At 32.3% G+C, this 17,733-nt stretch overlaps 1 protein-coding gene and 1 pseudogene across 1 annotated transcript; both read left to right on the top strand.

The window, feature by feature from the left end:
- Window positions 1–813: 813 nt before the first annotated feature.
- Window positions 814–1,458, top strand: LOC133036837 (uncharacterized). Its single transcript, XM_061113598.1, has one exon. It carries the CDS (start codon window positions 814–816, stop codon window positions 1,456–1,458), a length of 645 nt encoding a protein of 214 aa, XP_060969581.1.
- Window positions 1,459–10,966: 9,508 nt separating this feature from the next.
- Window positions 10,967–17,297, top strand: LOC133036705 (uncharacterized; annotated as a pseudogene).
- The last annotated feature ends 436 nt before the right edge of the window (window positions 17,298–17,733 follow it).

Here is a 17,733-nt window from a genome sequence, read left to right on the forward strand (position 1 = left end):
AAATCACATGAATGATACTCATATTGATGGTGGGATTAGTCAACTTAATAACTCACTACAACACGTGATTGATGAATTGGCTAACAATCAGCCACTTACAAAAAAAGGAAAGCTTATTGTTGAGTCTAAAAAAAGAAGGTCTGACTCAGAACTGGGCCAGAGTGTTGCCATGTGTATTGAAAATGAAGTGGGCCTTGTATGAGATGATGAAGATGTGGGTAACTCAGACCCAATGGTTAACAATGGGCAAAAAAACTCGAATGGGGCGGGCTCCGAATCACGGACCCGCTAAGGATTATGAGTGTTTTAAGCTGGAATTGCCGTGGGCTTGGGACCCCGTGGACCATTCAATTCCTTAAGGATATTATTATCCAAAAGAAACCCAACTTTGTTTTTCTTTGTGAAACATTTTCTCAAAAAGAAAAGGTGGAAAGGCTGAAATTTGCTATTGGTTTTGAGGGTTCTTTTACTGTGGGAAGTCAGGGACATAGTGGAGGGATTGCTGTTCTTTGGAGAAACAAGGAGGAGGTGGAGATCAAGTCTTACAGTACTAACTATATTGATATGATTATTACTACTCCTGAGTGGCCTCAATTTCGTCTCACAGGCATCTATGGAGAACCAAACAGGTCTAAAAGGAAGCTCACTTGGAAGCTTATCACTGATCTTGCCAATATTATCAATCTTCCTTGGTGTCTTATTGGAGATATGAACAATGTAACTTGCCAAAGTGACAAGAAAGGGGGATGACCGTATCCGAATTGGCTCATTGATGGGTTTCATGATGTATTGAGTAGATGTAATCTCATTGATATGGAGATGGAAGGTTACAAGTTCACATGGGAAAGAGGAAAAGGTACTGAAAATTGGGTCGAGATCAAGCTTGACCGAGCCCTTGTCACTCCAAGTTGGCTAGACAAATTTCCCAATGCAAAGCTCACCAATCTTGAGGTTTCAACCTCAGATCATTGTCTAATTCTTCTTACCCCTGTCGTACAAACTCAACAAGCAACTACCCGTAGCTTCAAGTTTGAAAATGCCTGGCTCCGAGAGCCAATGTGTAGGAAGCTAGTTGAAGACATATGGCTGTTGCACCACGATTCACCTTTAGCAGTAAAGATTGAAAAGTGCTCTGAAGTATTGGCTGAATGGGGAAAAGAGATTACTGGTAGCTTCAAGACCAGAATTTCTAAGTGTGAAAAAAGAATAAAGCTTCTTAAAGGCAGGCGTGATGCGGATTCAGCAAAGAGATATCAAGAGGAGAATGAAAGACTTGCTAAGATGTTAACTCAAAAGGAGATATTCTGGAGACAGAGATCAAAACAGTTGTGGCTAAAGGAAGGAGATCATAATTCCAAATATTTCCATGCTGCTGCCAAAACAAGAAAACGCAATAATCAGATCAACAACCTTCGTGATGATTCAGGTTCAATTGTTTGGTGGGATAATGGTCTTTAAGATGTCATGGTTGGCTATTTCAAGCAATTCTTTACCTCTTCGACTACAAATTGGAACCAGGTAATTGATTGTATTCCTACAACAATAACCCCATTGCAGAATTCAGAGATATTGGCACATGTTGAAGAGGGTGAAGTCAAAAAAGCTTTGTTTCAGATGCACCCAAACAAATCCCCGGGGCCTGACGGTATGAGTCCGGTTTTCTACCAAAAATACTGGGACATAGTAAGCCATGGTGTGATTCAGTTGGTTCGAGATTTCTTCCTAAGAGGGGACTTCCCAAACCACTTGCCTGATACTAATATTGTCCTTGTGCCAAAGAAGAAGCTGTTGGGTTTTATGCCCTAAATAAAACTCTGTTTCAATGTAATCCAGATTATTCTATATCAATAAAGTAACAGAAGTAATTTTTCATTCACTTGTGTATGTTTTGGTTCACTTAATCAATTGCTTGTCTATTTGATTTATAAATTCATCCAAACCCTTTTCACATACTTGAACATGTTTATTGTGTTGTCAACACAGTGGAAAATAAACATGACTATGTGAATAAAGTATTCCTAGATTTATCAGAACACTGGGTTTCACTGATATGACAATCTACAACAGAGTTTACTTACATTTGGAGAAATGTTATGTTCTTTCCAGAACATAGGTTAAAGTAAAGCTCAGGTTGGATGCATAGAGTATGCATTGGAATGGACCGATATTGAACTTTGAATTAGATTTTGAAACTTACCGTAAACATTTATTCAATTCAATATGATAAGTTGATCCTAGATCACATGATCTAAATCCTGATATGGTTAGGCTTAATTTCAAGAGTATTATTCGTGTTCTTTGATTTGTTAGTTAAGCCTAAAAACTTTAGTCTGGGCAATACATACATTTTGGGAACACGGTAGTGCGATTGAGTGGGAGCGCTAACATAAATATGGAATCTATAGCTTCTATCTGGCGAATAGTAAGCAAAGGGTGATTTCCTTCGAGCTTAACCAAACGAGATAAATGATTGAGTACTCATTTCACTTAGTTGAAATATCATTTATACAGGGTTAAGTGTTTTAAGGATAAAATACATTGTAGGGTGTTACGGTAATTTAAGTCCCTTTACAGTGTAGATCATCCATATAGAGGATCATTGATCACATTAGGATTATAACAATGGATAACTAATAATGTGTCTATATGGTGGAACATATAGAGCATTCTATATACTGAGAGTGCAATTCTGAGTTCTATGTGTGGATTCAACGAAGAATTAATAAGTCAGTGAATTTAAGTGGTAAATTCTAGATCTGCTTATTGGAAGCTCGGATATATAGACCCATGGTCCCCTCACTAGTTGAGATGATATTACTTGTAGGACTCATTTAATTGATTTTAATTAATCAATTAAAAATTCTTAAGATGGACTTGTCAGTTTGAGAATTTAGCACTTATTAAGGGCAAACAGTAAATAGAGATTTTGAAGGGCATATTTATTAATTAGGAAACTTTAATTAGTTTCATTATTAATAAAATAAATGATAATATATTATTTGATAATTATTTTTAATTATTAAATAATTAGATTTATCATTAATATGGTTGAACAATGGAATTGGCAATTTTTCACAAAAGGGAAACTATCAAGTGTAGGAAAAGGAAAGTTGGAAAAGAGGCAAGCCTTGTTTCCACATTGCCTAGGCCGGTCCCTTTACCTTCCTTTTCCCTTTGATTTTCTCAGTTCAAAATGTCAATCATAGCCCTTGGTGGTCTTCTATAAATAGAAGGCAAAGGCTTCAGAGTTACATACATCTGAACAAGCTTTTCACAGCATTATTCTGAAAGAATTTTCTCTCAGAAAATTCTCTCTGAGCCGCCACCCTCTCTCTCTCTATACCTTCACTGTTTCGAAATGTATGAGTGCTAGAGTAGTGCCCACACACATCAAGTAATACCTCAATCATAGTGAGGAAGGTTGTGTAGATTTCAGAGACAACAAAGAAGGACTTTCGGGCTCAGATCTTGATTATACTCTGCTACAGAAAGGAATCAAGGGTTAGAGATCTGAGTGGGAGGAGACATATATATTCCGCTGCAATCACTGTAAGATTTCTGATACTCTTATGTGTTTAATTTCATATCGTTTTAGAAGTTCATATTTAGGTTGTTAAATCAACATACTTGTGAGTAGATCTAAGTTCCTGGTAAAATAACTTCCAACAGAAGCAGCCTACTTCAATGACTGAAATCAGACCCATCTCGTTGTGTAATGTGTTGGAAATTATTTTACCAGGATCTAGATTTACTAACAAGTATGTTGGATTAACAACCTAATATGAATTCTAAAACAATGAAAATAAACACATATAAAGTTAGAAAACCTTACAGTGGGTGCAGCGGAATAATATGACTCCTTCCGTTCAGATCTTTAGCCCTTGATTCCTTTCTGTAGCAGAGCATCACCAAGATCTGAACCTGGATCTTCTTTTCTCCTTCTTTGATGCAGAAATTCCATAGTCTTCCATACTATGATTGAGATACCACTTGATGTGTGTGGGCACTACTCATCTCACAAGGATTTCAAAATTTCTCTCTCTTTTCTCTCTTAATTTCGTGGCTGATAGCATGCAAGAGAAGAGACACAAAGGTTGCTTTATATAGGGAGAAGGGAGAGCACAACTTTCCAAATAAAACAGTTTCCTCTTTTACTGTGTAATTGATTAACTGCCTTATTTAGTGTGATCCACCACTTTCCTATTATAGCGAGGCTTTGATTAGCAATTACATGACAATTAAAAAAAATAAAAATAATAATTGGGAAACACAAAGGGAGTGCTTCGGCCATAGAGGGAATATGGGCCTCACTTGGATTTTGCAGTTTCCTCAATTTTATTTCAATTTCTCCAAAAATGCCATTTTTCCAATTCTAATCATTTAAATGCCAAAACTAATTATTTAATAACTAAAATAGATTATTAAATAATATTGTCATTTAAAATAATTATTAATTAGACATACAAAGTCTCTTAATTAATAATTAAACCTAGAAACCCTTTTCTTTACGATTTCCTCCTTAAACTGTGAGAATTCATAAAGTAGACATAGTCTAACTTTTAGAATTATAATTGATTAATTAAAATCAATTAACTGAGTCTTACAAGCAGTATGGCCTCAACTAGTATGGGGACCATGGGTCTATATAACCGGGCTTCCAATAAGTCGAACCGAATTTACCAAGTAAATTCCCTAACTTATTAATTCCTCATTGAATCCACACTTAGAACTTGGAATTGCACTCTCAGTCATATAGAAACGCTCTATATGTTCCACGATATAGACACGTCATTAGTTATCCATTGTTATAACCCTAATGTGATCAATGATCCTCTATATAGATGATTTACACTGTACAGGATTAAATTACCGTAACACCCTACAATGTATTTTATCCTTAAAACACTTAACCCTATATAAATGATATTTCACCTAAGTGAAATGAGATCTCCACCATTTATCTTCGTTTGGTTAAGCTCGAAGGAAATAATCCTTTACTTCTATTTGCCAAATAGAAGCTATAGATTCCATATTTATGTTAGCGCCCCCCCACTCAATTGTATTACCGTGTTCCCAAAATGTACATATTACCCTGATACAAAACTGGGCTTAACTAACAAATCAAAGAACACGAATAATACTCTTGAAATTGAGCCTAACCATATCAGGATTTCGATCATGTGATCTAGGATCAACTTATGACATTGAATTGAATAGATATTTACGGTAAGTTTTAAAATCTAATTCAAAGTTCAATATCGGTCCATTCCGATGTATACTCCATGCATCCGATACTGGTAAACTTTGCCAATGTCCTGGAAAGGACATAACACTTTTCCAAGGTGTAAGAATACCTATCGCTGATTATACCATGTCAGTCTAAATCCAGTATTCTGACAAATCAGGGAATCAACTTTTGAACATATAATAAACATTATATTCCACTGTGCTGACAACACTATAATCTTTAACCAACTCATATGTTCTGGACTTAAAAAGAATTCATACATTATATACATATAATCATGAAATAAATCATGTGAACCATGCAACATAAAATGTTATTTATGATCTTTATTAATAAGTAAATCTGATTATATGAAATGAGTTTTATTTAGGGCATAAAACCCAACATAATGTGCTATATAAAGTTGTCTCTAAAGTGCTTGCCAACATAATTAAAGCGGTTTTACATCAGGTTATTTCTGAAACTCAAAGTGCATTCATTCCTAATCGATTGATTACCGACAACATTATGGTTGCTTTTGAGATAATGCATTACATGAAGAGAAAAACTGTAGGCAAAAATGGTGTTATGGCCCTTAAACTTGATATGAGTAAAGCATACGATAGAGTGGAATGGGGTTATCTGCATGTTGTTCTCACCAAAATAGGGTTTGATAATCATACTACTTCTCTCCTTATGAAATGTGTCACTTCAGCTAAGTATCAGATTGCTCATGCTGGTCGTCTTTTTGGCTCTATTATCCCTGAGAGAGGCTTACGACAAGGTGATCCATTGTCATCCTACCTATTCATTATTTGTACAGAAGGATTCTCGACTCTGCTAAAACATTATGAGCAAAGTCAGCAGGTACGAGGCATTCAAATTACTCGTGGGGCTCCAATTGTATCTCACATGTTCTTTGCAGATGACAGCTATATTTTTCGCAGAGTCAATGAGAGAGAAGCTACCAATGTCCTATCCCTGCTGAATGTTTTTGAGCAAGCTTCAGGCCAAAAGATAAATCATGACAAGTCATCTATCTTTTTTAGTAGGAATACTGATGTCCAAACTAGAGATGCCATCTGTGGTGATATGGGAATTCATGAGGCTGATGAAAATGGTACTTATCTAGGCCTTCCAAACATAATAGGTAGGAAAAAGTCAGCAATTCTGAGGTTTTTGAAGGAAAAGGTGCAGAAGAGGATTCAATCTTGGGATGGGAAACTATTATCAAAGGCTGGCAAAGAGATCTTGCTGAAAACTATTGCTCGAGCTCTTCCTGACTACACAATGAGCGTTTTTTTTGTTACCAATTGAAACAAGCAGAGAAATACAGCGTGCTATGTGCAAATACTGGTGGAGTTTTTCATCCAAAAAGGATAAAAATATCCATTGGATGAGTTGGGATCGTATGTGCAAACCAAAGATGAAAGGAGGTTTGGGCTTCCGCAATCTCTATGATTTTAATGTGTCTCTTTTGGGAAAACAAGGATGGAGGCTGTTGATACAACCTCAATCTCTAGTTAGCCGATTGTTCAAGGCCAAATATTTCCCAAACAGTTCCTTTCTTTCAGCTGAAATAGGTGGGAGCCCCAGCTTTGTGTGGAGAAGCTTGATGGAAGCACAATAGTTGGTTAAACAAGGTGCTGCAATTCGAGTAGGATCTGGTGCAACAGTGAGCATCCTCAACGATCCTTGGTTACCCGATGCTGCTGATCCATATGTGCATACGGTTAGTGATTCTCTCATTGATAAAAATGTATCCCAACTGATGACTATAGAGCGAAATCAGTGGGATATGGATATTCTGCATGACATTTTCAAGGAGAGGGACATTAATTTAATTCTCAGCATCCCCATTCAAGCTACTGAATCAGACATCTGGTATTGGAAGCATGAGAATTTTGGTCACTATACTGTGAAGAGTGCCTATGCCATCATTCAAGAAAACAAACAACAGCCTGCACTAATTGATACCTCTGGTTTTTGGAGAAAGTGTTGGAATTTAAAAATTCCACCAATAGCAAAGAATTTCTTATGGCAAGCCTCGACTGATTGTCTTCCCACCAAATCCCAACTCCAAACAAAAGGTGTGGCTGTTAATGCTTTGTGTCCATTTTGTAATCTTGAAAATGAAACAATTAGCCATGTGCTTGTCACTTGTTCTTTCTCCACGGCATGCTGGACAGAATTAGAACCAGGGGTCTCAACTGCTGTAGAAGGCACTTTTCCCAACTGGTTGAACTCAGTTTTTGAAAAATGGAGTGGAATGCGTCGACAATAGATTGCTATGCTCTGTTGGGCTCTCTGGAAGTGTAGGAATGATCTGGTATGGAACCAGAAACATGTTGAAGTCAAGGAAGTTGTAGTATTGGCTGTTACGGTTCTTAATCAATGGCTTTATGCTCAAGACAAAACTTTTGACCCTTCATTAGGATCACTTTTTCCTGAAGATGGTAATGAGCATTGGACTTTACCAAATGTTGATATGATTAAGCTTAATACTGATGCTGTAATTTTATCCTCTTCTAACTGTTACAACTACTCTTGTGTAGCTAGAACTCATACCGGTTCTTTGTTGGAGGCCAAAGCCAAATGTGTAAGAGGAGTTGTATCCCCTGAACTGGCTGAGGCTATTGGCATACATGGAGCGCTGAGTTGGATTAAGGATAAAAAATAGTGCCGTGTGGAAGTTGAATCCGACTGCTTAGTTGCAATTCAAGCTATCCGAAGTTCTTCTACCATGTACTCCTATTTTGGTAGAATCATAACTAAATGCAAAAGGTTGTTGGATGAGTTGAAAGATCGTCTAGTTTTTTTAAAATTTGTTAAGCGGTCTGCAAACAATGGAGCTCATTATTTAGCGAGATCCACTTGTTTTATAGTTGATCGTAGTTTGAGTGTGAGCAATGCTCCCTCAGTGTTCATTTCTGTATTGATGAACGATTTGATTGTTTAGTGAAGTTTATTCTTCTTTTGTCAAAAAAAAAAAAAACAAGAATTTAGAAAATTTTGTTACACACAATTTTTTTTTTCATATATATATGTTAGATTAAATGTGGTCATGTAACATAAATAGTTTTTTTCTTTAAAAAAAAAATATTACAATTCAAATTAAAATCACTATATATATCTCTTATGTTTTATTTATATTAGATATGGCTATATAATGTAATATTGTTTTTTAATATTACAATTTAAATTTAAATCCATTGCACAAATTTTAAGAAAATATCTCTCTATTATAATTTTTTTACTTAATCCCCATGTCTAAAATTATATATTATTATTATTTTTTTAAACTAATAAAATAAAAAAACATATTTTTATGTTTCTTAAAAAATTACTATGGTAACGTCGTCGCTACATATTGCAGTTAGTAAAAAAATATCATTCTATTATTATATTTTTTTTAGAAAAAAAAACAGAAAAAATGTATGATATTTCTATAAAAATGAAAAGTATTATAAAATTAAAAATATTACGGTTAAACTAAAATTATAATCAATAACAAATTTTAAATATTATTATGTTATCTTTCTATATATAGCACTTAAATTAAATATTTACTAATAGAAAAAATATTATTGTTAGTTGAATAACATATAAAAAAAACTAATTATACATGAAAATCTATATAAATAAAATAAAATATCATTAATTTAATTAGATATGTGTGCATTTGATGTAATATTAACCTAATATATATATGGAACACTTCTTAATGGGTAATACCCATTGATGGGAACTAAAAAAATTAATAAGGTAATAATCTAATAAACTTTTTATGGCAAGTTTCTAAAAATAATTTTTTTTTAAAAAAAAATATATTTATTTTTTATAAAATTGAAAATAATAATTACAACTAATAATTTGAAAAAATATTATAAATTATTTTTAAAAATTAATTAAAATTACTACTTTATTATTTTATGAAATTATGAGTTTATTAATAATTTATTATTGTAAAACTAAAAATCATTTACATGTATATTAATGTATTTTTTTTATTAGAAGAATAGGAGCTTGATTGTAGAATCCAATTATCTTAATATTATTCATATTCTTAAAAATAAAATGCTACAATACTTCTTAGTTCTTACTTAGGCTATCATTGTTAGAAAAATATTATTACCATCCAATGATTTTTTTGATATTACCATGAATCATTCTCCTAGAATAACTAATGAGGTATTGTACATTATTTATATTTTTAGGATTGGAAGATGATAATCTTGTCTAGGGGTCAAATATAATTTTTTGTGCTGAAATTCTTGTGTTGGCAATAGCCATTATTCAAAATGTTTATGACACTTTTTTCTTCCTTCATTTTTTTTTTGTTAAAATTTTCTTCATTGGTTTTGTTCTTATAGATTTGGTAAGCTCAAGTATTTTAAAAAAAAAAAAATATAAATAATTGTTAATTATTATAAAATTAAAGATTTTAGGTTTAAAAAAAATCTTATACATTTTATGTGTATTACAGTTCAAAGCTTAAAATTATTATTATTTTTTATTTTCAGTAATGCAATTTAGAATTCTAGTATGAAGAAATTTTATAAAAAGATAAATATACACTTTTTTTCTTTTTAATCTTTAAAATGATTTTTACTAAAAAAAATAGTTTGTTAATTTTTTTAGTGTATTTTATTTTTTAAATAACAATTCCATTTATAAATTTTTTATTTCTATTAATAGTTTTATCCATTTTAGGAATATAGTGAATACAAAATAGGAAATATTAATTTTTTAATATTTAATTAATGATTATAAATATCAACCATTAGATATTTGATCCAATGGTCAAGAATAAAATACCCATACACGGGTAATACCCATTAAGAGTATACCCATATATATATATATATTAAAAATTAGTTGCAACTAAAATATAGTATTTAAATACAAATTGTTACTAATTTAGTTTTAGTTATAATAAGTATTGTGGCTAAAAATAGTTTTAGTCACAATAAATTATAATTTTTGTGATTAATACTCAGCTAGCTACGGACCTTTTAGTCACGGCACAATAATAATAATTTATAATTAGCTATATACAACTTTTTTATTTTTAGTCACAAGTTTTGTTGTAACTAATAGTAAGATTTTTTGTAGTAATTCCTAGTACGAATAGATGTAGAAAATGTACTAGTTTTGTCATAACACTTCAAGATCGGATTATAATTAAATTTTATTTTAACAAAAAAAATGAGTACAAAGTCTTACTATTTTAGAAAATATACGGTAAATTTTTTTATTTTATAAAACAGAATGTTTAATCATTAATTTTTATAAAATACATGATCTAAAATAATATTTACCCACTAATTAAAATGTTTCATATATATTTTGTATGTCTTATTATAGAAACTCTCTTTATATTATTTATATATATATGAGTAATTTGCAGCATAACCTCCTCAAGTGGTCAGGTTTTTGCAACTAACCTCCAATTTTAAAATTTTAGCGGTAAAACTCCTTAAACTCGTGTTCAGTTAGCAGTTTAATATTTACATCTATTTTTAGTTGTTAACTGCCATGATGGAATGTCCACGTGTACACGTGGCATAATTTTAAATATTTAAAAAATAAAAAAAATTAATTATATTAAAAATAAAAAACAAAAAAAAAAGATTTTTTTTTAAATTAAAAAATTTAAAATTAAAAAAACAATTTTAAAAAAATAAAAATAAAAAAAAAACCCTAATTCCCTGACATTCTTTCTCTTCCTCTCTCTCTCTCTCTCTCTCTCTCTCTCTCTCTCTCTCTCTCTCTCATTACCCTAATTCCGTGAAGCCACCATCACCATCCACCACAATTGCAACCTAATAAACCTGAACCTGAACCACGACAGACCAACCCACATAACAGAGAAACAACCCCAAACAAAAATCCCAACACCGGTGGACGCCATACCCATCTCTCCCAAGCTTTTTTTTTTTAAAAAAAAAAAAAAAATCTGCCCCATGGTCAACAGTGAAGTGTTTGTGTTGTTGTTGTTTGTTGCAGAGAGCAACAATGGAGGTTGGATTTGGAGACAGACGATGATTTTGCTTGGACAGACGATTTTTTCTTTGATTTGGAGAGAGAGGTTGGATTGGGTTGGGGCGTAGAGTGGGTGTTTGTGGCGAAGGCTTTTGTTGGGTTTTTGTGGGATTAAGGGCATGTTCGGTAGACAAAATGAAGAAGAAGATGATTGTGATGATGATGAAGATGAAAAAGGTAAGAGGTGTAGAGATGAGTGAAGTGTTATCCTTGTTGTTGTTGTTTGTTGCAGAGAGCAACAATGGAGGTTGGAGTTTCCATAAGAAAAAAAAAAAAAGAGGAAGGAAGGAAGAAAAAAAGAAAAAAAAATATTTTTTTAGTAAATTAATCTATTTATTAGGTAATTATGATTTTTTTTAATTTTTATTTTTTTTTTAAATTGTTTTTTTGAATTTTAAATTTTTTAATTTTTAAGATTTTTTTTATTATTATTTTTTTTAAATAATTAGTTTTAGTATAATTTTAAATATTTATTACGTGGACCAATAAAATTGTGCTACGTGTACTCGTGGACATTCCACCATGACAGTTAACAATTAAAAATGGATGGAAATATTAAACTGCTAACAGAACACGAGTTTAGGGGGTTTTACCGCCAAAATTTTAAAATTAAAGGTTAGTTGCAAAAATTCGGCCACTTAAAAAAGTTATGCCGCAAATTACTCTATATATATTTATATAATACTTATAAAAGACTTTGTATGATTGAACAATTGCTGACGAGGATATGAAAACGGTAGATTACTTAACATATATTTGAGATTAGAATATGTTAATTTTTTTAAAAAATAATTATAAGAAAAAAAGAGAGCAGTTGCCATAATATATATGCATATTTATTTGCAAACTAGTACATATAATATATAATTAACAACTCCATGACAATGTATGCTTAGTTTTAAGGAGTATCTAGCTACTTAATTGACAATTTTATTGTTTAGTACTAATGGAGGAGTTAGTCCAAATATTAAGTTTTATAGTACTGTCTTTTGGTGATCAACAAACCTATAATAATTTAGAGATGCTTATTAACTTTGGATAATTACCACGTCGTACACTATATAGCTAATTAGAGTATACGTAATTGTTGAGCCACTTTGTTAAGTGACATGCAAATTATTTATTTAACTCTACTTTTCTAATTCATTAAGGGGTTACGTACCATCTACGTAAATTCCCAAACCCTGAATAGGATCAAAAGATGAATTGATGTTATGTTTGCTAGAAACTGTATAATCATCAGTGCTCCAATTCAAAGAATTAATGTTATACTTTCATTGTCATATAGAGTAAAATCTCAATTTCTTAAATTTAAATTTTAGTCAATTTTCAAGAATAACTTTTAAATTATAATAGTTATATATTTGTTCAAGTCTCATATTAAAAAAATATATACATTTCACTACTATAATGTTAGCCTTTAGAGTCAGTTTTTTCAACCCCATTTATAAAAAGGGAAGCTAAAGGGTGTGAAAATACCTGCTATGTTCGAAATTGACATTTAGAGGCAGTTTTTTGATAAAAACTGTAGGTATAAAATTGCGTTATACCATTTAGAGGCGGTTGGAAATTAATTTTTATTTTTTTTCCTGAAATACCCTATGCCGTCGGTTCCTGCATAGGAACCGACGGCATAGGGTACACGATATCCTGACACGTGTACCCTATGGCGTCGGTCCTTCATAGGGTCGACCTTGATACATATACAGCAGCTTCGTCTTCCTCCTTCACTTCAGTTAACAAACCCAGCAAACCAGAGAGAAAACAACCCAGAAAACCCTCTCGCCGAACCCTCTTTTCTCAACCCTATCTCCCCCATTTCTCAACCATTTGAGCCCATTTTTTTTAAATCCTCCATTTTCGATACTTAATAACATACACCTAAAAAGTTTTGATTTTTTACCCTCTTTGAGTGTCATCCGAACCCAAATAGTAAAGTTTGGGTGTGAAATCCGGCCACCCATTTTTCTTGAGAAATCTTTGAATCTCAACCTCGTTTAAGGTATAAATATTGCTTCTATTCTTATTGTATTATGTATATTATTTTATTTTTTATTTTTGTAAATTATTATTTGAGTTTTTTTATTTATTAGTAATATTATTGTGTTTTATGTGTATAGTGCTGGGATTTTTTACGGTGGTCGTCGGATTGCGGTTATTAGGTAATAATTTATACCTCAATGTATAGTATATATATGTATTTGTATATTTTATTGAATATTTGTATATAATGTGTGTATATATTGTGTGTGTATATAGTGTGTGTATATTTTTTTATGGAAATAAATTTTGTAATTGTATTTTATATATTTTTTGCAATATATATTTATTGTGAATAAAATGACATTGGAGGGATTTCATTAGTTTAGAAATAAAAATTTTAAAATTGAATTAGTGTGTGATATAATTTTATTTTTTTGAGATAATAGTGTGAGATATAATTGATTATATATATGTATGTATAATTTAGTAACTAAGTAACTTGTTACAATTTTTTATAATTAGTTATAAGTTATGAAATAATTAATTTTGTAATTTCGTTGTATTTCTTTATATTATAGGGGTTCGACATAATTTTGTGTGTAGCGTATTTGGGCTTGCAATTATAGGTATATACTTTAACTAACTTTTTCTTAATATATAATTAATTATCAATGCATGTTAGTTGAGTTTGAATATCTTAAATATTCATCCGTAGTGAAGTAGGTTCTGCGAATACATGTACTGCGGTCGGATGGGTGGATTAATTTTGTATTGTTTATCTGTTTTGTTTGTTATTTTAGGCACTTGTAAAATTTTTGGGAACGTCCAATTACAGCCGTTATGCTGCCAAAATTTCGGTAGAATTATGATAAATCTTACTAAAACCATTCATAATATTTACATAATACAAATAACTAGTTAATTATAACATAGTGATAAGAAGTTAGGTCACATAAAAAATAATAATATTCACATTTATGTAAACTTTTTAATTTTACCAACATTCTAATCAACTAAACAACCTAATAACATGAACTAATCTAAAACGAAAATTTGAGTAATTTATAAATTAATATGAATAAATTGTGTGAGAAACTTAGTTAGTTACATTGTGTAATTAGTAACTAGCTATAATTAGTTACTAAATACATTAACAAAATAAACATATAAAATCCTTCTTTTTTTATTTTTTTTTTCTTTCATTTGAGAGGTTCAATGTGGATTTTTATTTTTCAAAGAAAATAAAGAACAAAAGTTAATTAAAAGGAGAAAATATTAGTTAATACTCTTATTGCTTTACCAAAAATTTTTCCCCTCAACTTTTTTTATTAAAAATATTTAACATTTTACCAACATTCTAATCAACAAAACAACCTAATAATATGAACTAATCTAAAACGAGAATTTGAGTAATTTATAAATTAATATGAATAAATTGTGAGAAACTTAGTTAGTTACATTGTGTAATTAGTAACTAGCTATAATTAGTTACTAAATGCTGAATTTTTTTGGATAGGATTTTTGTTATGGATAAATCATGGATGCGCGAGGAGAGAGACACACTGCGATTTCAAGTAGGGTTCGATGCATTTTTAGAGTTTGCCTTAAAGAATTCTAAAAATCACGATCGTATTCATTGTCCGTGTGTAGATTGTTGTAATGTATCTAAAGGGAATATTACAATGATTAAGGACCATGTGTATTTACGAGGTTTCAATAGAAGTTATACTAATTGGTATTACCATGGCGAACATTTACCTAATGATCCATATCCATTAGGAAAGCGGGGGGTAGATGATATCGAGGGTAATGATTTCGATGATTATCCATTGGACTTGCTTAACGAAGCACAGGAGGAATTTCTTAATGATCCTGAGAAATTCGATAATTTTCTTAGTGATGCTGATAAACCTCTGTTCGATGGTTGTAAAAAACTAAGATTACCAACAATGGTAAAGTTTTACAACATAAAAGCAGAAAATGGAGTGAGCGATAAATGTTTTACTCAATTTTTAGCTGCTTTTAAAGATATCTTACCATTTGCCAACTGCTTCCCGGAATCTACTTATGAAGTGAAAAAAACGTTAAATTCTATAGGATTGAAGTATGAAAAAATTCATGCATGTCCGAACGATTGCATTTTATATCGTAAGGAATATGCAGACATGAATTATTGCCCGACTTGCGGTTTATCCCGCCATAAAGTAAACAAGAGTAAGGAGAATAGGAAACTTATCCCCCAAAAAGTGATGTGGTACATGCCTTTGATTCCGCGACTGAAACGATTATATCGTAGTGCAGAACATTCTGAAAATTTGATTTGGCATGAGACCAAGAGAGTGAAAGATGGAAAACTTAGACATCCTGCGGATTCCCAAGCTTGGAAAAAAGTAAACTACATAAATCCTGAATTCAAATCTGAACCAAGACACATTCGTCTCGGTCTGTCTGCGGATGGAGTAAATCCACATAGATCTCTAAGTAGTCGTCATAGTTCATGGCCTGTCTTCCTAGTTATGTACAATCTTCCTCCCTGGTTAGTGATGAAGAGGAAATTTAACATGCTTTCTTTAATGATATCAGGCCCGCAACAACCTGGACATAATATCGATGTATATTTGGAACCATTGATTGACGATTTAATAGAATTGTATGAGAACGGGGTTCAGGTCTATGATGGTTTTAAAAAAGAATTTTTTAATCTGAAAGCTGTGTTGTTGTGGACTGTCAGTGATTTTCCTGCTTATAGTAATTTATCAGGCTTAAGCACAAAAGGTTACGAAGGTTGTCCGATTTGTTGCACTAACACATCGGCTCGTCGCTTGGCAAATGGACACAAGATGTGTTATATGGGTCATAGACGGTACTTGCCTGCAAATCATCCTGATAGACGGAAGAAGAAAGCATTCGATGGTACTGAAGAGGGTGATATGGCTCCTTTGCCACTGTCTGGGGAACAAATTCTCCAACAAGTTCAACTTGTAGATTTTAAGTATGGAAAGACGCAAAAAAATAAAAAAACTAATGGTTGTTTTCAAAGAAAGTCAATCTTCTTTCGTCTTCCATATTGGAAAAGTCTACTAGTTCGACATTGTTTGGATGTCATGCATATTGAAAAAAATGTGTGTGAGAGTATTATTGGTACCTTACTTGATATTCCCAGCAAAACTAAGGACGGTCTAAATAGTCGTTTAGATCTCGTTGAAATGGGTATACGACAATCTCTGGCACCTGAGAAGAAAGGTGAACGTTTATATTTGCCTCCTGCTTGTTTCACTTTGTCCAAAAAAGAGAAACAAACAGTTTGCAAATCACTTGCAAATATGAAAGTACCCGATGGTTACTCGTCTAACATCAAAAACTTGGTGAATGAGACTAAATTGAAACTAATGGGTCTGACACATGATTGTCATGCGTTAATGCAACATTTACTTCCAATTGCCATTAGATCAGTCTTGCCAAAAAATGTTCGAGAGTGTTTGACACATGTTTGCATTTTCTTTAATAAATTTGTGCGTGAAGGAATTAGAATTGGATAAGTTAGATGCATTACATGAACATGTAGTCAAAACATTGTGCAACCTGGAAAAGTTTTTTCCGCCATCTTTTTTCGACATCATGATCCATTTAATGGTTCATCTAGTGAGAGAAGCAAGGCTGTGTGGGCCGGTGTGGGCGAGATGGATGTATCCATTTGAAAGAAATATGAAGGTACTTAAAAGTTATGTGCGTAACCACTATCGGCCAGAAGCATGTATGGTTGAGTGCTACATATCTGAAGAGGCTGTGGAATTTTGTTCAGAGTACATGGCTGGAGTTGAGGCAATAGGAATTAGCAAACCAAGAACTGACCCAGATGATGTTGATAGAGGATTAAGGGGGAAAGGGACAATGGTGACAGTGTCCAAGCTTGAACTAGATCAAGCTCAATTAGTCGTGATGAACAATAACGCAGAGGTTCAACCATATATAACGTAAGTACCTTTTGTTTGATTAACATTACTTAAGTCACGATGAACAATAACTTGATTTACCTTACTTGTTTTACAGTGACCATATGGAGTCATATACAATCAATGGTTCCAAGAAATCAAAAAAATAAACAAAAATGGGTTGCAGACCAACATCGTCAAACTTTCATTGGGTGGTTAAGGAATACCATTATATCAAAGTTGAACGAACCGAATCATGGAGTATCTGATGTGTTGAGTCGTATTGCCCTTGGACCAACTTTTGCGGTTGCAAAGCATGAAGCGTACATTGTAAGGGGTAAACGTTTTCATACAAAGTCAAGAGATGATGCTCGAGAGGTTCAAAATAGTGGTATACGTATCGTCGCAGAAACTATGCACTTTGCAAGTGCAAAAGATAGAAACCCTGTTTTAGGTACTATGACGTATTACGAGGTCATTGAAGAAGTATGGGAGCTCAATTATTTTGCGTTCCGAATTCCACTTTTTAAATGTTCTTGGGTTGAC

The sequence above is a fragment of the Cannabis sativa genome, chromosome 4 (genome assembly GCF_029168945.1).
Source record: "Cannabis sativa cultivar Pink pepper isolate KNU-18-1 chromosome 4, ASM2916894v1, whole genome shotgun sequence".
NCBI lineage: Eukaryota > Viridiplantae > Streptophyta > Magnoliopsida > Rosales > Cannabaceae > Cannabis > Cannabis sativa.